Source organism: Lygodium microphyllum, chromosome 4 (assembly GCF_053477565.2).
Source record: "Lygodium microphyllum isolate KBCC chromosome 4, Lygodium_microphyllum_v1.1.10, whole genome shotgun sequence".
Taxonomy (NCBI): domain Eukaryota; kingdom Viridiplantae; phylum Streptophyta; class Polypodiopsida; order Schizaeales; family Lygodiaceae; genus Lygodium; species Lygodium microphyllum.
In genome coordinates this window covers 6,772,934-6,785,816 of record NC_141138.1, presented here as the reverse complement: position 1 = coordinate 6,785,816, position 12,883 = coordinate 6,772,934, and the positions used below count along the sequence as shown (strand labels likewise).

The window sequence follows — 12,883 nt, the reverse complement described above, 5'->3', positions numbered from 1 at the left end:
AATGCAAGCTTGATGATGCCACTAGATGATGTAAGCTGCAAAATGCCAAGTGGAGATGGATGCCAAAGCCATGAACTGTAATGTCCTCCTCACAAGGTGTGAATGATAGTGGAGAGGATGGAGAAAGGGGAGAAGAATATGAAAGAGAGTGACAGAGTGTCAGAAGGAATGAATGTGTGGAATAAAGAATGAGGAAAGTGAGTGCTATATTCATAGGCACAGGCTATCTTGAGTGGTGCCCCAACTCTTTGGAGTGGCGCCCATTGAAGACTCTCAAGTGGTGCCGCGTCTCTCGGATGGCATCTAGACACTAACTAATGATCCAAATAAAGTCTTTTTGGGGATGTGAATGGAAACCAAAATAGGAATGGAGAAGAAATGTACTGAATGACTTGGTTTTTCAAGAGATGGTAGTAGGGGGATGAGAGAGGATAAGTGGGGATGGTTGATAGATCACAAAGGATGCAATGAATGAATGAGAGGGCAGGCTGCCCATAAATAGGCAAATTGGGGTCACAACTGGTACTCAAGTGGCTAGGCCCGAAGTGTGGATACCCAGGACAACCTATTGTTAGCAGATATGTCAGTTCATGGTTGAGTCTGTGCATGCTAGTGGGCTAGGGTAGTAAGATATTATCCTAATTATTTAGGCATTTTTCTTGGCATTTTAGGAGAAGGTGCCAGTGCCTTCAGCTGGTGACTCAGATTGGTTCTGTATTGTCTCATATCTTGGTATATGGATTCTATTTCCTAAGTATCTCTTTGCTTCTGAGTTCCTTGTGCAGTGTTCTTTTCTTTTGCAATGTTTCTCTTTATCTTTCCTTTGTCTCTTGTGTTTAGTAGTCTATTATAGTAGTTTTCCATGCTTCCATCACTGTATCCACTTCTGACATGGTATGTGATTGTAGGATAATTATTCCCATTGCTGCTTTGCACTATTTCAGGTCTGCGTTTTGACTTTTCATCTGCTGATTGGACCTGTTTCTGACTGCTGCGATTGGTTTACAGCCTGGGTGACCATCTTCTAATCATTTTTGGTCTGTCTCCTCAACGTTTTGTAGACTGCCATTTTCGTTTTCAGCTTTTTGGGCCTATTTCAGGGCTGGGGATGTGTTCTTGACCCTTCCAAATCTGTGTTTTGGTGTGTGCTGCCTGCATTTTATTGATCGGCACTTGTGTTTTGGCTGTTTGCTTCTATACAGGGTTGGTATTAGTATTTTCAGGCTAGTTCTAGTTATTTTTGGTCCGTCTTCTCATTTTGAGATACACTGCTCAGCTTTAGAGAGGGTTCATGTGCATCTAGTTCTCGTGTTCTCATCACTACACTTTGGTTATTGTTGATCTTTTCTCTATGCGCTTTCTTTATTGCTTGAAACTCGTGCAATCCTTGTGGGTGTATTTTTGGCATGCTTTTCTTCCTAAAGATTCCTTGTCTTTCTTCATCTTCTCTATATCTCCCTCCTCATCTCTCCCTTGGCATCTCCCCTTGATGGTCAGCATACCGACATTATTTCTTCATCTACAAGTGTTATGTTGGAGACTTACTATGTTCAACTTAGGTTTTTGTGTGGATGCTATCTCTTGGTTATTCAAATGTGTCAGTTTAAGAGAGGGGTACAATCCCATGGACGAAGAAGACGTCTTAGTGCTATTATTGTGGTAAGAAGGGATATCTCCGCCGAAAGGATTGTAGGACATTAGCAGCTTTACAACAGGAGCATGTACGGATGGTAACGACGGGTGACGACTCTCTGGGCGAGTCTTCCTCTTTTCTAGGTCCAGGTTTAGGCTCCATCTATATGGCCCCAACAATGGGTGTAGGGCCTCCCTTCTAGGTTTCTAGTACATGTGATGGGGTCATCCCTCACAACTCTCCCGTGCTAGAGAGGGAGTCTGAGAAGGTGGTGAGGTGGGGTTGGTGAACCTCATCTATATAACTTTACAGTTGCATAGGTTCTAGAGAGGGTTACCTGATGCATCGATTGAAGTTTGGCCAGTTCAAATCTTGGAGTTAGGATTGACATCTAGGTTCATGATGAGTTGTTTATTTGACGGAGAGCGGGATTGGGTTCTAGTTTGAGCTCACATGAGGAGACACTTTGGTAGTTTGGCCAAAGGCGGGAAATCCATGGTCACATATGTTTCGAGGCATTTTTGACAGGATGGTCTTATGTGCTATTGCGAGACATTGTTGATAGATATTGAGAGTTGCTATGATTCTTCTCTATTTTCAAAAGCTACTACGATCGACATTGCCATTAGGTTCTTTTCGAGACATCTTGGTGGTGGCTTGTGCACCCACTGCTTGGGTATCCATGGTTCTACTCTTGTGGTCCTTGTTGTATGTACTATGATGGGACATTATCGTTGTATATTGTATTGTATCAGATCACCCATGATCTGAGAGAGAGTGTTAGCAAATATGTTCATGGTTGAGTTTGTGCATGTCAGTGGGCTAGGGCACTAGGATATTATCCTAATTATTTAGGCATTTTGCTTGGCATTTTAGAATGGCTATTTTAGCATTTATTACTAGGTGACTTGACATGATTTATGGCATTATTTTTGCCTATTTATTCAGGTTTCTCCACATTCATCATTATGATCATGCATCACCTGACTAGTTCTAGTGGAGGGAGAGGAGTAGATGCCAATGCCTTCATAGCCAGTGACTCACATTGGTTTTGTAGTGTCTCATATCTTGGTATATGGATTCCACATCCAGAGTATCTCTTTGCTTCTGAGTTTCTTGTGCAGTGTTTCTCTTCTCTTTCCTTTGTCTCTTGTGTTCAACAGTCTAATTTAGGAGTTTTTCATGCTTCCATCACTCCATCCACTTTTGACACTTATAGTACCCAAAAAGAAATGCATTGATGCACCCTCCATCTAAAGTACTTGCAACCCATACAATGACAGACAATGAAATGTCAAAGCTCCTAATGTTCTCGTTTGACTTAGATTGAGGCTCATAGGTAGGAGATTGTTGTATGAGACACACATATTTGCTAACATGTGTATCATCGGAGGGATAAGTGCCTTAAATGATTCTCCTCTGATACTGGGGCATGTTCTCAAGGGAATGAGTGTTGAGATGATTTCTTGAGCAGAAAGTTGATGGGATGTCTATCCTTTTCAAGCATGCCACTTGCTAGTGTGTACATGGGTGATACCACTAGTGGATGATTTCATAATATACACATTAATCAATATTAACATTTATGTGAGTTAGGTGTTAATTTTCATGCACTTCTTAATTGGCATGCTTGTGGATTATTGGTTGAGTATTTATTTATGGCTAGCTGATTTCCGCTCACAAATATATTTTTAGTATGATAAAAAATGATTTATTGCTTCTCATGCTAATGTATATTTGTAATAGATTCAATGGATATTTAGAGGTGTGGCGGATCTTGGTCACCTTGTTGTGTTGTGATTCCAATTGATTTTTCATCGAAGGATTCATGATTATTTTTCATCAATGTACTATGGGTCAGAGAAGAAATTATATATTCCAAGGCCATGGTATTGTTGATCATTTTTTATATTGCAACCATCTTAATTACTATTTTGAAGGCAATCTCTAGCCTTAGAGATAATTTACCTCATGTATTTCTATGTTGTAGCGGACTAGTATTCTTCTTAAGTTCCAAATTAAACTATGGACAGAAATTTGAGGCTTGAGCCATAAAAAGTGATAGTAATCCTAATTTGTGGGATTTACTTTACCCTATATATTTTTTGGAAAAAGTGCCAACTATCGGATGAGAAGATCTAATGTAATTTAATATATGCATTGATAAGCCTCCATTCAATGCATGATGGGAGATTGTATCCCCAAACTTATCTTGTGCTTTGCTTTTCTTTTTCGCATAAAGTCTCGTTCTTTGTATTTCTTTTTGAATAAAGAAAGAAAGAATAAAAAATATACAAATTCGGATAAAATGTCTTGTAACACAGGTTGAGATTTTGTACTTTACATCAAAATTCACATTTTGCATACTATCAAAAGATTCTACCTAGAAATTTAGCTATAGAGGAGGATATAAGTTTTAGATCTTTTTGCAATTTGAAACTTTGTAGTTTTACATGTAAAAATTTGCATACTATCAAAATATATTGTACATAAAAAATAGCTCTAGAGAAGGAGGATTTTGCAGTGAAGTATAGGTAGTAGCATGATAAGTTTGATTTTGATCTCCCGTGGCTCTTCTGTGCATGAATTGACTAGAGAGATGACTAAGGAGGATCTTTGAAACGTGGGTAGTGAGGCACAATGTGGGTAGATAACTAGATGAAGAAATAATTATATAAGCTTATGAAGAAATTGTTTAGTCCTAAGTTTTAAAAGCCTTTTGTTTGAAAGAAAACGTAAGCTTAATAAGGCTTAATCATTTTAAGTATGGCTCCTAGCTCAACTTGATGCATATATTTGATTGAATTATGAAGAAATGCATGAGGCTAGATACCAACCTCTAACATTGTGAACACTCCTGACAATGATTGAAAAAGAAATGCACATGAAAAGAATGGGCTGAAATAGTTAGAGCTACTATGTTTCTGTCGTCAAACTCCAATGGAGCTCACAACCAAGAGATGATAGATTGGCAAAAATACAAGCACACCCCCTCTCAGATCCTAGGGAGCATCTGAACGCTCAAATACCTCATGTGATGAAGCATAAAAGCTTGAGACAGGCTTTGTGAAGAGGTCCATTGCATTGCTCTGGGTCCATGGGGCAAGAAATTGTGAGAGTGTGCAATAGTAATTGTCTTGGACTTTGAGTCCATAGTAATTATCTTGGACTCTGGGTCCATGGGGCAAGAAATTGTGAGAGTGTGCAATGGAAGAGAAACATGAACATAGAGAGAAGAGATGGATAGCAAGAGAGAAGAGAATGAAGTGAGAATCTACACTGAATTTGAATGGAATACTGGATACAATTGCAAATTAATCAATCCTTGCATGTAGCCCAAGGCGTTAATGAGGGCAGTGGATCGTGTTGATAATGATGGTTGCATCGGAATTGGGGAGGGAGTGTGCTGGTTTGCATTGCGGGTGAAAGCGTACTAATTGCCAGAGCATCATCAGACGGTTTGCCATATGTATCCAACAAAAAGAGACCCTTATATAGGGTGTTGAATAACCTGATGGCATAATCCATCTGTCTGTCCCTTTGACAATGCATTTGTCATCTTCAAAGATGACCTGAGAGCCATGCTTATTGAAAGTAGATATAGACAAAAGATTCTTTGTGACACTAGGCACAAATGAAACATTGAGAAGCATGAAATATGAACCATTTGCAACAGTAATCAAGATTGAACCAATACCACATACATCATAACTGCTGCTGTTCGCACATGTAACATGTTTCCTTGTGGGGGACCGAATGCAAAGATGTTAAGAGACACTTCCTAGAAGTGATGTTCCTAGACACCCCACTGTCAAAATACCATGTATGTTGCAGTTCATCACCATTAAATGTTGAATCAACCATTGAAGAATCAAAACTGCATTTTAAAAATGCAGAATCCTCCTCCACAAAATTGGATGTACCACTAGAAGATTTGTTGGCTGATGTCTCTTGGATAGCCAAACCGGAGTATTTCTTCTTTTCCTTGGCCAATCACTTCTTGTATTCATTAATATAATGATGGGGATTTTTGTAGTAATGACATTTTCCATTTTCTTTGACTTTTCTTTGTCTTGGGCAGCCTTATTTGATGGTTGTCCCACATCAGCCTTTGGCTGATTTTTCACATTGTGCTTTACTTTTCCCTTGCCTTCGTACTTTGAGAGCATGGCTACATCACCTGAATGCTTTGCAACATTCTTCCGAATTTGTTCCTCTTGTAACAAGATGCCTTCGAATTCCACAAATGTAAGGGGTTGTTGCTTCCCCCTCAAATACAATGTCAATGAGGTGTGGGATCCAAGATATGACTCAGGAAGTGAGTTTAGTGTAAGATTTAGCATCATCATCAGAAGATTTGCTGGCTGATGACTCTAGGACAGCCAAACTGTTCTTGCAAAAAAAAAAGGACAATATCAACGAGGTGTGAAATTCAATATAGACTTAGGAAGTGAGTTCAATGTAATATTCACCATTTTTGCAACTTGAATGACCTCATTAACATTCAATAGTTGTTCCTGCAAATCCTGTATGTGTGCCACGATCAACATTAAATGGTGGTCAGCCAGCATTTATGGCAGTAGTCGGACAGTTTAGGGGTTTTGTGGCTATTTATAGTGGTTCCCCACTTGGCAGTCATTCGTATATAATCTTCCTTTCTTCCTTGGCAGCTCCAACTTTGTCATCTTCCTTTGTCTCTGGTGTTGCCATCATCATTAGCTTGATCTAGTTCCCTCAATGACGCTGTGGGCTATGTACACAAACTGATCACTCATCCTTCTGTATTCAGCATTTGTTCCTTGTTTAGTGTAGGTTTCTTTTCTTCTTTTCTTGCTGATTGTGTCTCTCTCTCTTTCTTTGTGTTAAGAGTTCCTTCTTCCGTTGCATACTCTCACATGGTATCATCACCAAAAGAAGGGATCATGGAACCCATCATTGCATACTAGCTCTGCATGGATGTCTTTGCCAACAAGATTTGGGCCTTTTTCGTGGTTTCATGCGAGTTTTGTCAGTTCATCTTGTATGCTTGGTATCACACTCTAAATTTTTCTTTTGAAAAATAGTTGTGTTGATAGGTTCTTTGTCTTAGTTGTGTGCTCAAAGCAGCTCCTCAAGTGTTTCCTTACTTTTCTCACTAGCTTACAATTCTTTTGAGTGAGAGATTTGCTTCTCACCTTTCTCTTGAGAAAAAACTAGTAAGAGTACCCTTGCTGAAAGCTGCAATTATCCTCAGATTTGGGAGCATCATATGTATTGGTTGCATTGCATAATAAACCTTGCATTTTGTTACTTGTTTGAAAGCTCTACCAAGAAGTATTTCCTTTCTCACATCCTCATGATTTAGGAGCACATGGAATAAGATGGGCAGACTCTTGGTCTCGAAAGTTGTGAGGATTTTGCATTTTCCTAGGAGAGTATGATTTTTTCCCATAAGGATTGAGGATCATGTTAGTTGGTGTAAGCTTGGGTTGACCTATTTTAGTCTATGCTTAGTAGGTTAAAATATTAAAGTGTGCTCCCTTGTATCGATAAGTGTGTCAATACCATGTTCTTTTCTTGTAGTAAGTTTGACTCTAAGATAGGCCAAAGGTATTATTTCATCGTCTTTTGGGTCTAGGCGTGTAAATTCAACCTTTTGAATGCAAATGCTTGGACTTCTAGTTGCGCTATTAGATTCGGCTCGCATATTAGAATCATGGCTCACTTGTGCCATGTTGTTCGTTGCACATTCAAGGTCAGGGTCGTTAAGTCTATACATTGTCATGTTTATCTTTTGATGGTATTATATTTTCTTTAGATTGATGCGCTTGAACACTGTGTGTAGGTGTTCCTACGTGGTCTAGTTACCCTTGATGGCTAGCATGGCCCTGTTAAGTTCTAAGGTCCTTGTTTCTCTTCATTTGGGTGTGGGATTCCCTTGTGTTTAGATATTCTTGGCCCTTGTTCGGTTTGCTTGACTAGTTGAGATCCCTTTGAGTGTCACTTAAGCTGTCGAGTCTAACTCTAGGTTTGCATATTTTCTTGTTAACTTCCTTGGGGAGTTCCTCAATTTAGTATGGTCCCTTTTGTTCATTTAGTCGTAGTTGGTGAGTCCTAAGTGTGATGAAATTTCTTTAAGGCCTATTGCACCTAGGCAAAAGGAATTAGGGACATAGGAATGTGGTGGTGAGGATCATGTGTGGGTGAGAGTTGTAGTGTGTACCCCAACATATGATGACCTTACAGCTGTGTAAAGTCCCTAGCTCGTAGTTCATGCCAAGGATGTTGTTACTTGGAGTACTTGATGCATTTACAGTTGTATTGAAGGTGGTCGTCTAGAGTTGCACGAACTTGGGAAGCATGTGGGTGCTAAGGTTACATGTGGTGTGCGACCTTTGGAAATCTTGAGACATGAGACGTTGATTCCTATGACAGTCCCCGACCATGTAGTAAAGACCTTGAGGTGTACCAGAGAGCCTAAGTTAGGGTCTAAAATGGAGCAACTATGAGGGCTAGAGGTTCTTTAAGACTAATGTATGTCCGTACTCGTTTTTATGCCTTGGCCTCACCAACCCTCTTGTCATGCACCCAAATAACGTGTGTTCTGAGTGATCACTCTTTGGCCAATGTCCTAGGCCTTATTTGTCTCAATGCTTTGTTTGTCTAGAGGATTACAAAGCTTCTTAAGTCACACTCATGTTTGTCCCTATCCTTGAGTTTCTTTCCACGTCAAATCTAAGATTGATAAAGTTTTGAATTGACCCCACTCCACAACCTTAGTCAACAACGAGGTTACATCGTGTTGCCATTATTCTAGCCACGTTTCTTGGCACATGCACTTGTCCAAGAGCTACACAATCATTTAACGTAATGTGAATCGAATCAAGTAGAATCCATCGATGTGTCATCCTTGTTGATGAAGCCTGCCAAATCAAGACTTAAGCCTACCTTTGCCCAACTATGTTTTTGCCTTGCTTTCGGTTGAGAGCAACCTTCATTAGTGCTCCTTATATCAATGCTTAGATACGCTCCTTGTAAGCCAAATTACTGCATCATCTTATGGATATGCACACTGTTGGCTTTATGGTTTGGTCACTGAGCTATCTAGCTATTGTCCATGTTTGTGGGTTGCTATCTATGACATCAAGGACGTGTCATTCAGGTGTCATCATATGAGCTGCAAGGCGGCTTTGGTGTGCTAGGCTCAATAGCTTGCAAGATGTGTATTCAAATTCACACTGGTGTTTGACTGCACTCCTTCGTACTCATGACACTTTATTTAAGGAAAAAAACATTGGCCTATCTTCTTCCCTTGATCGAGCTCACCTTCCACATGATGATTGATGTTGCCTTACCCATGATGGCGTTCGATCTCGTTTCTCATCCGATTTTACTTAATTGTTCCACCCCAAGCAAGCATTTGGCTCTTCCACACTTTCGTTCCAAAGCATAAGGCATTCGATTGTAGAGAAAAGACATTTTTATACAAGTGCGAGTTCTTCGATAGCAAGCATAGGCGTTTGATAAGTGTTCAAGGCGAAGCATCCGATTTGATTACAAGGTGTTTCATACAAGCATCGGGCTTCGAAGTCTTCATGTTCATGTTTTAGAATAGCATACGATCGAATACTTCAAGTTGATTTACTCTATACCTATCTCTCTCTCTTTCTCTCTCTGTGCCTCTACTTTTCTCCTTTATCTCTCTCTCTTCTTTTTTCTTTAAGAAAAATGAAGGTTTATAACCTTAATGGAAGACAAGACAAGATTAGATACCATGACTAAACAAAAACTGGAACTGGAACTCGAAGTTACTTACTTGGAGGTCTCGACTCCTTAAGCTCCCAAGGCTGGCATTGGCAAGACGGAGAAGCTCTATGGTGAGCCACTCCTTTTATAGGTGTTGCAGGGTGGCTAAAAATCTTTCTAGAGTATTCCATGATAATATCATCAATGATGTATACAATGACATGGCATATCTTCTAGAAGGTTCTATGATGACATGGCAAGGTTGGGTTCGTATGGTTGGTGAAACCAGCCTTCCTTCTTGGAATGGGTGGTGATAGCCTGATTTAAGAGTTGATTACAGCAATAAATAAATGCACATAAAATGAAATACACACTTTACCATAACATTCTTGGACAGTAGACACCCTGTTGGTCCCAAAATTGGCGCCCCTTACGGTATTTCTTTAGCTTTCATTTAATTGGAAGGAGTACAACTTGAGATTCTTCAATCTCCTCCTGCTAACCAATTGCTCTTGCTGTCATAAATGTCCATCAAGCCTTTTGGGTCATTTGCCCCTTGTTTCACCCAGGACTTCTTCTCCAATTTGACCCTTGGCTGGCCAAATGCTGCCCCAAATCAATTCGGGATGGGCTGGCTCCTGAAATCCTTTGATAATCTTCAATTATCAGCTGCTGATTTCAATTCCTTGAGCCTTCAATCTCTGGCACGGATCCCAAGGTGGCTGCTAAACCCTAATTTCTGCTGTGAATTAGGATTTACTGCAGAAATTACAGATTAGCCCACCAAAAATGGTTGAGATCTCCTCCGAATGGCTGAGAATTGCTGAGAATGGCTGAGCATAGGCTGAAGGAAATGAGAGAATATTGTAGAGAGAGAAAATTTTGAGATTTGTCACGAAGAACTGATCAAAATCAGTTGCTGCCCTACTGTACCAGCCCCAAACGGATGCACCAACAACAATAGGAGCATCAAAGACTGTGATCTTCAGGAGAAAGTGCATCAACAGCAATTCTCAGCTTCCCAAGGTCAAGAATATGCAATCTCCATCACCAAAATGGTCTCCAATGGCTGGGAATTGGCCCCAAAAGCTAGCAGCAACAGTCCAACACCTCTTTCCAACAGCTTCAAAATGAAAAAATGAGATTTTCCTCTCCCTTCAGCCCTATTTAGCCTTTCCCCCACTTGCATGAGAAAGTTTTGCCAAGTGGCAGCTTTCTTAATCCATTTTCAGCAATTTTCAGAATTAATTAATTCTAAAAATTAATTCAGCCCTTAATCCATGCCCATCCAAAAATTAATTGGCTAGGCCATTTGCAACCCAAAGTGGTCCCATGCATTAATTGACCCTTGGACAAGCATTAATCCATTAATTAATGCCTAGTCCCTAGTGTCACCATTGACACTTAATGGCCAATTAATGGTCTTGGGGGCAAACTGACACCAAAATTCACCTAGAATCTAACAAGTGTAACTTGTTACAACTTTTGCCTTTGACACCCATCTTTTTCACAGGGTCCTTTGGTCTTCAACTGTGAGAAAGTAGCTTGTACCTCACATGTGCAACACATGTGCATCTTTTAATTGCACATTTGATTAATCCTTTAATCAAATGTCAATTAAACATAAGCAAAGCATCAAATTTTCACGTCCTTGTGACAGTTGGCTCGAGGATGTCCTGTTAAGGGTGCATTCGCATGTGGTGTGGATTCATATGGCATGAGCAAGAATTTATTTGTATACTTGGTTATGGCATGTCCGTGACATCACCCCCTTCTTTTGTGACAAGTTACACAAGGAGCAGCAGCTTGGTGGTTTGGTCCAAGTTTCGTTGGATTCCTCTTGTAAAATTCTTTAACTTTAAGAAGTGCTCTTTGGAGAAGATATTTTGCAGGTTCCCAAGTGCGATCATTGATGTCATATCCTTTCCAGTGAACAAGGTATTCCAATCGACCTCGGAAGATCCTCGAGTCTAAGATACCTCAATTTCTTCATGATCTTTAATTTGGACAGGTGGTGGGGGATTAGATCTGTCCCCCTCAATGGTAAGCTATTGTATGGCTCAAGCAAGGAAACATGGAAGATTGGGTGGATCTTCATGGTGCTGGGGAGTTGGAGTCGATAAGCAACTGGGTTGATCTGGGCTATGATAGTGAAGAACTCAAATCTTTGGCGGTCTAGCTTGGTAGAGGGCCTTGTTGTGTGGAGGTTATGCCTGAGTAAACATACTTTATCATTGACTTTGTATGTTGGATGTTGGAGACGATGGTGCTCTGCATAGTGCTTGTATTGATTCTGAGCCTTTTGGATTTGTTGCTTGAGTTCTTGGTGTATATTTGCTAGGTGTTGAGCTTTATCTCAGGGGGCAGGGTTCTTTACTTGATTGGAGAGATATACATCCATCCTTAGATGATAGCCATAGGTTGCAAAGAAAGAAGTTTGCTTGGTAGATACATGGATACTATTATTATAAGCAAACACTACAAAGGACAAGAGCTCAAACCAATCATTTTGATGGTAGTTGATGGTGCAACAGAGATATTGTTCCAAGACTTGGTTTACCTATTCTATTTAACCATAAGTCTGTGGATGATTGGTTATGGATAACTTAACTTGGACTCCAAGGAGGTTGGCAAGGCTCTTCCAAAAACTAGATATGAATTGGGGGCCCTATTGTTGATGATGTCGTATAGGAGTCCATGTAATCTGAAAATGTATCTGAGGAAGAGTCTAGCGGTAAGTGCACCTGTGATGGTCTTGGTGGTAGGGATGAAATGTACCATTTTGTGAACCTATCTACCACAATAAGAATAGAGTCATATTTGTCTGATTTGGGAAGATCTGTTATGAAATCCATGGACAGAGAAGACCAGAATCGTGCCGGAATGGGCAAGGATTGCAGGAGGCCATGTGATTTGTAACTAGATACCTTGGCCTTGTTGCAAGTATCACATGATTTTATATATTTCTTAACTTCTTTCCATATTTGGGGCCACCAAAAATCTCTTGAAATAAGCTCTAAGGTCTTATTAACTCCAAAGTGTCCTGCTGCTGGGGTGTCATGGCGTTGTTGGAGTACTTGAAGTCTCGGCTTTCTTGGAGGAATATAAAGTAGATCCTTATAGTACAACAATCCATTAGTTTCCTGAAACTCACAAACTTCATTTCCTTTTCCCTCTTGATTTTTTCTCTTAACATTGTTGGCCCAAATCATCATGTGGTAGGGCTTCATGGATTAACTAGATCAAGGTAGGGTTGTCTTGGTGACAACTAGAGATGGTTGCTAGCTAGAGGTTCTTTGGCTTGAGTAGTGTTGCTCATTGTTGATCAAAAGCTTCTTCTTCCTTCTAAGGTGCCAGGTAGGATCTTGATAAAGCATTTGATTGGCATTGTTGGTACCTTGGGTGATAGCAGATGCCAAAGTGAAACCTAGATAAGAAATTACTCTAGCGGGATTGTTTTCGATTGAGGATGCGGATTGTCATACAGTATTCTTGATTTTTGTGATCTGTATAGGCAATAACTTT

The 12,883-nt window shown here is 40.1% G+C and overlaps 1 protein-coding gene across 4 annotated transcripts in view; it reads left to right on the top strand.

Moving 5' to 3' along the window:
- LOC148036768 (uncharacterized) overlaps positions 1 to 12,883 on the top strand; it is a 45,499-nt gene that overhangs the window by 13,673 nt on the left and 18,943 nt on the right. The window contains exon 5 of one of the 4 annotated variants that reach the window (XM_087675647.1): positions 3,380 to 3,866. The exons of the other annotated variants lie outside the window; for them this stretch is intronic. Within the exon in view, the coding sequence (XP_087531773.1) occupies positions 3,380 to 3,396 (17 nt within the window). The 3' untranslated portion in view covers positions 3,397 to 3,866. Of the gene's footprint in view, positions 1 to 3,379; positions 3,867 to 12,883 lie in introns of those variants that run through there. 4 annotated transcript variants of the gene reach the window in all.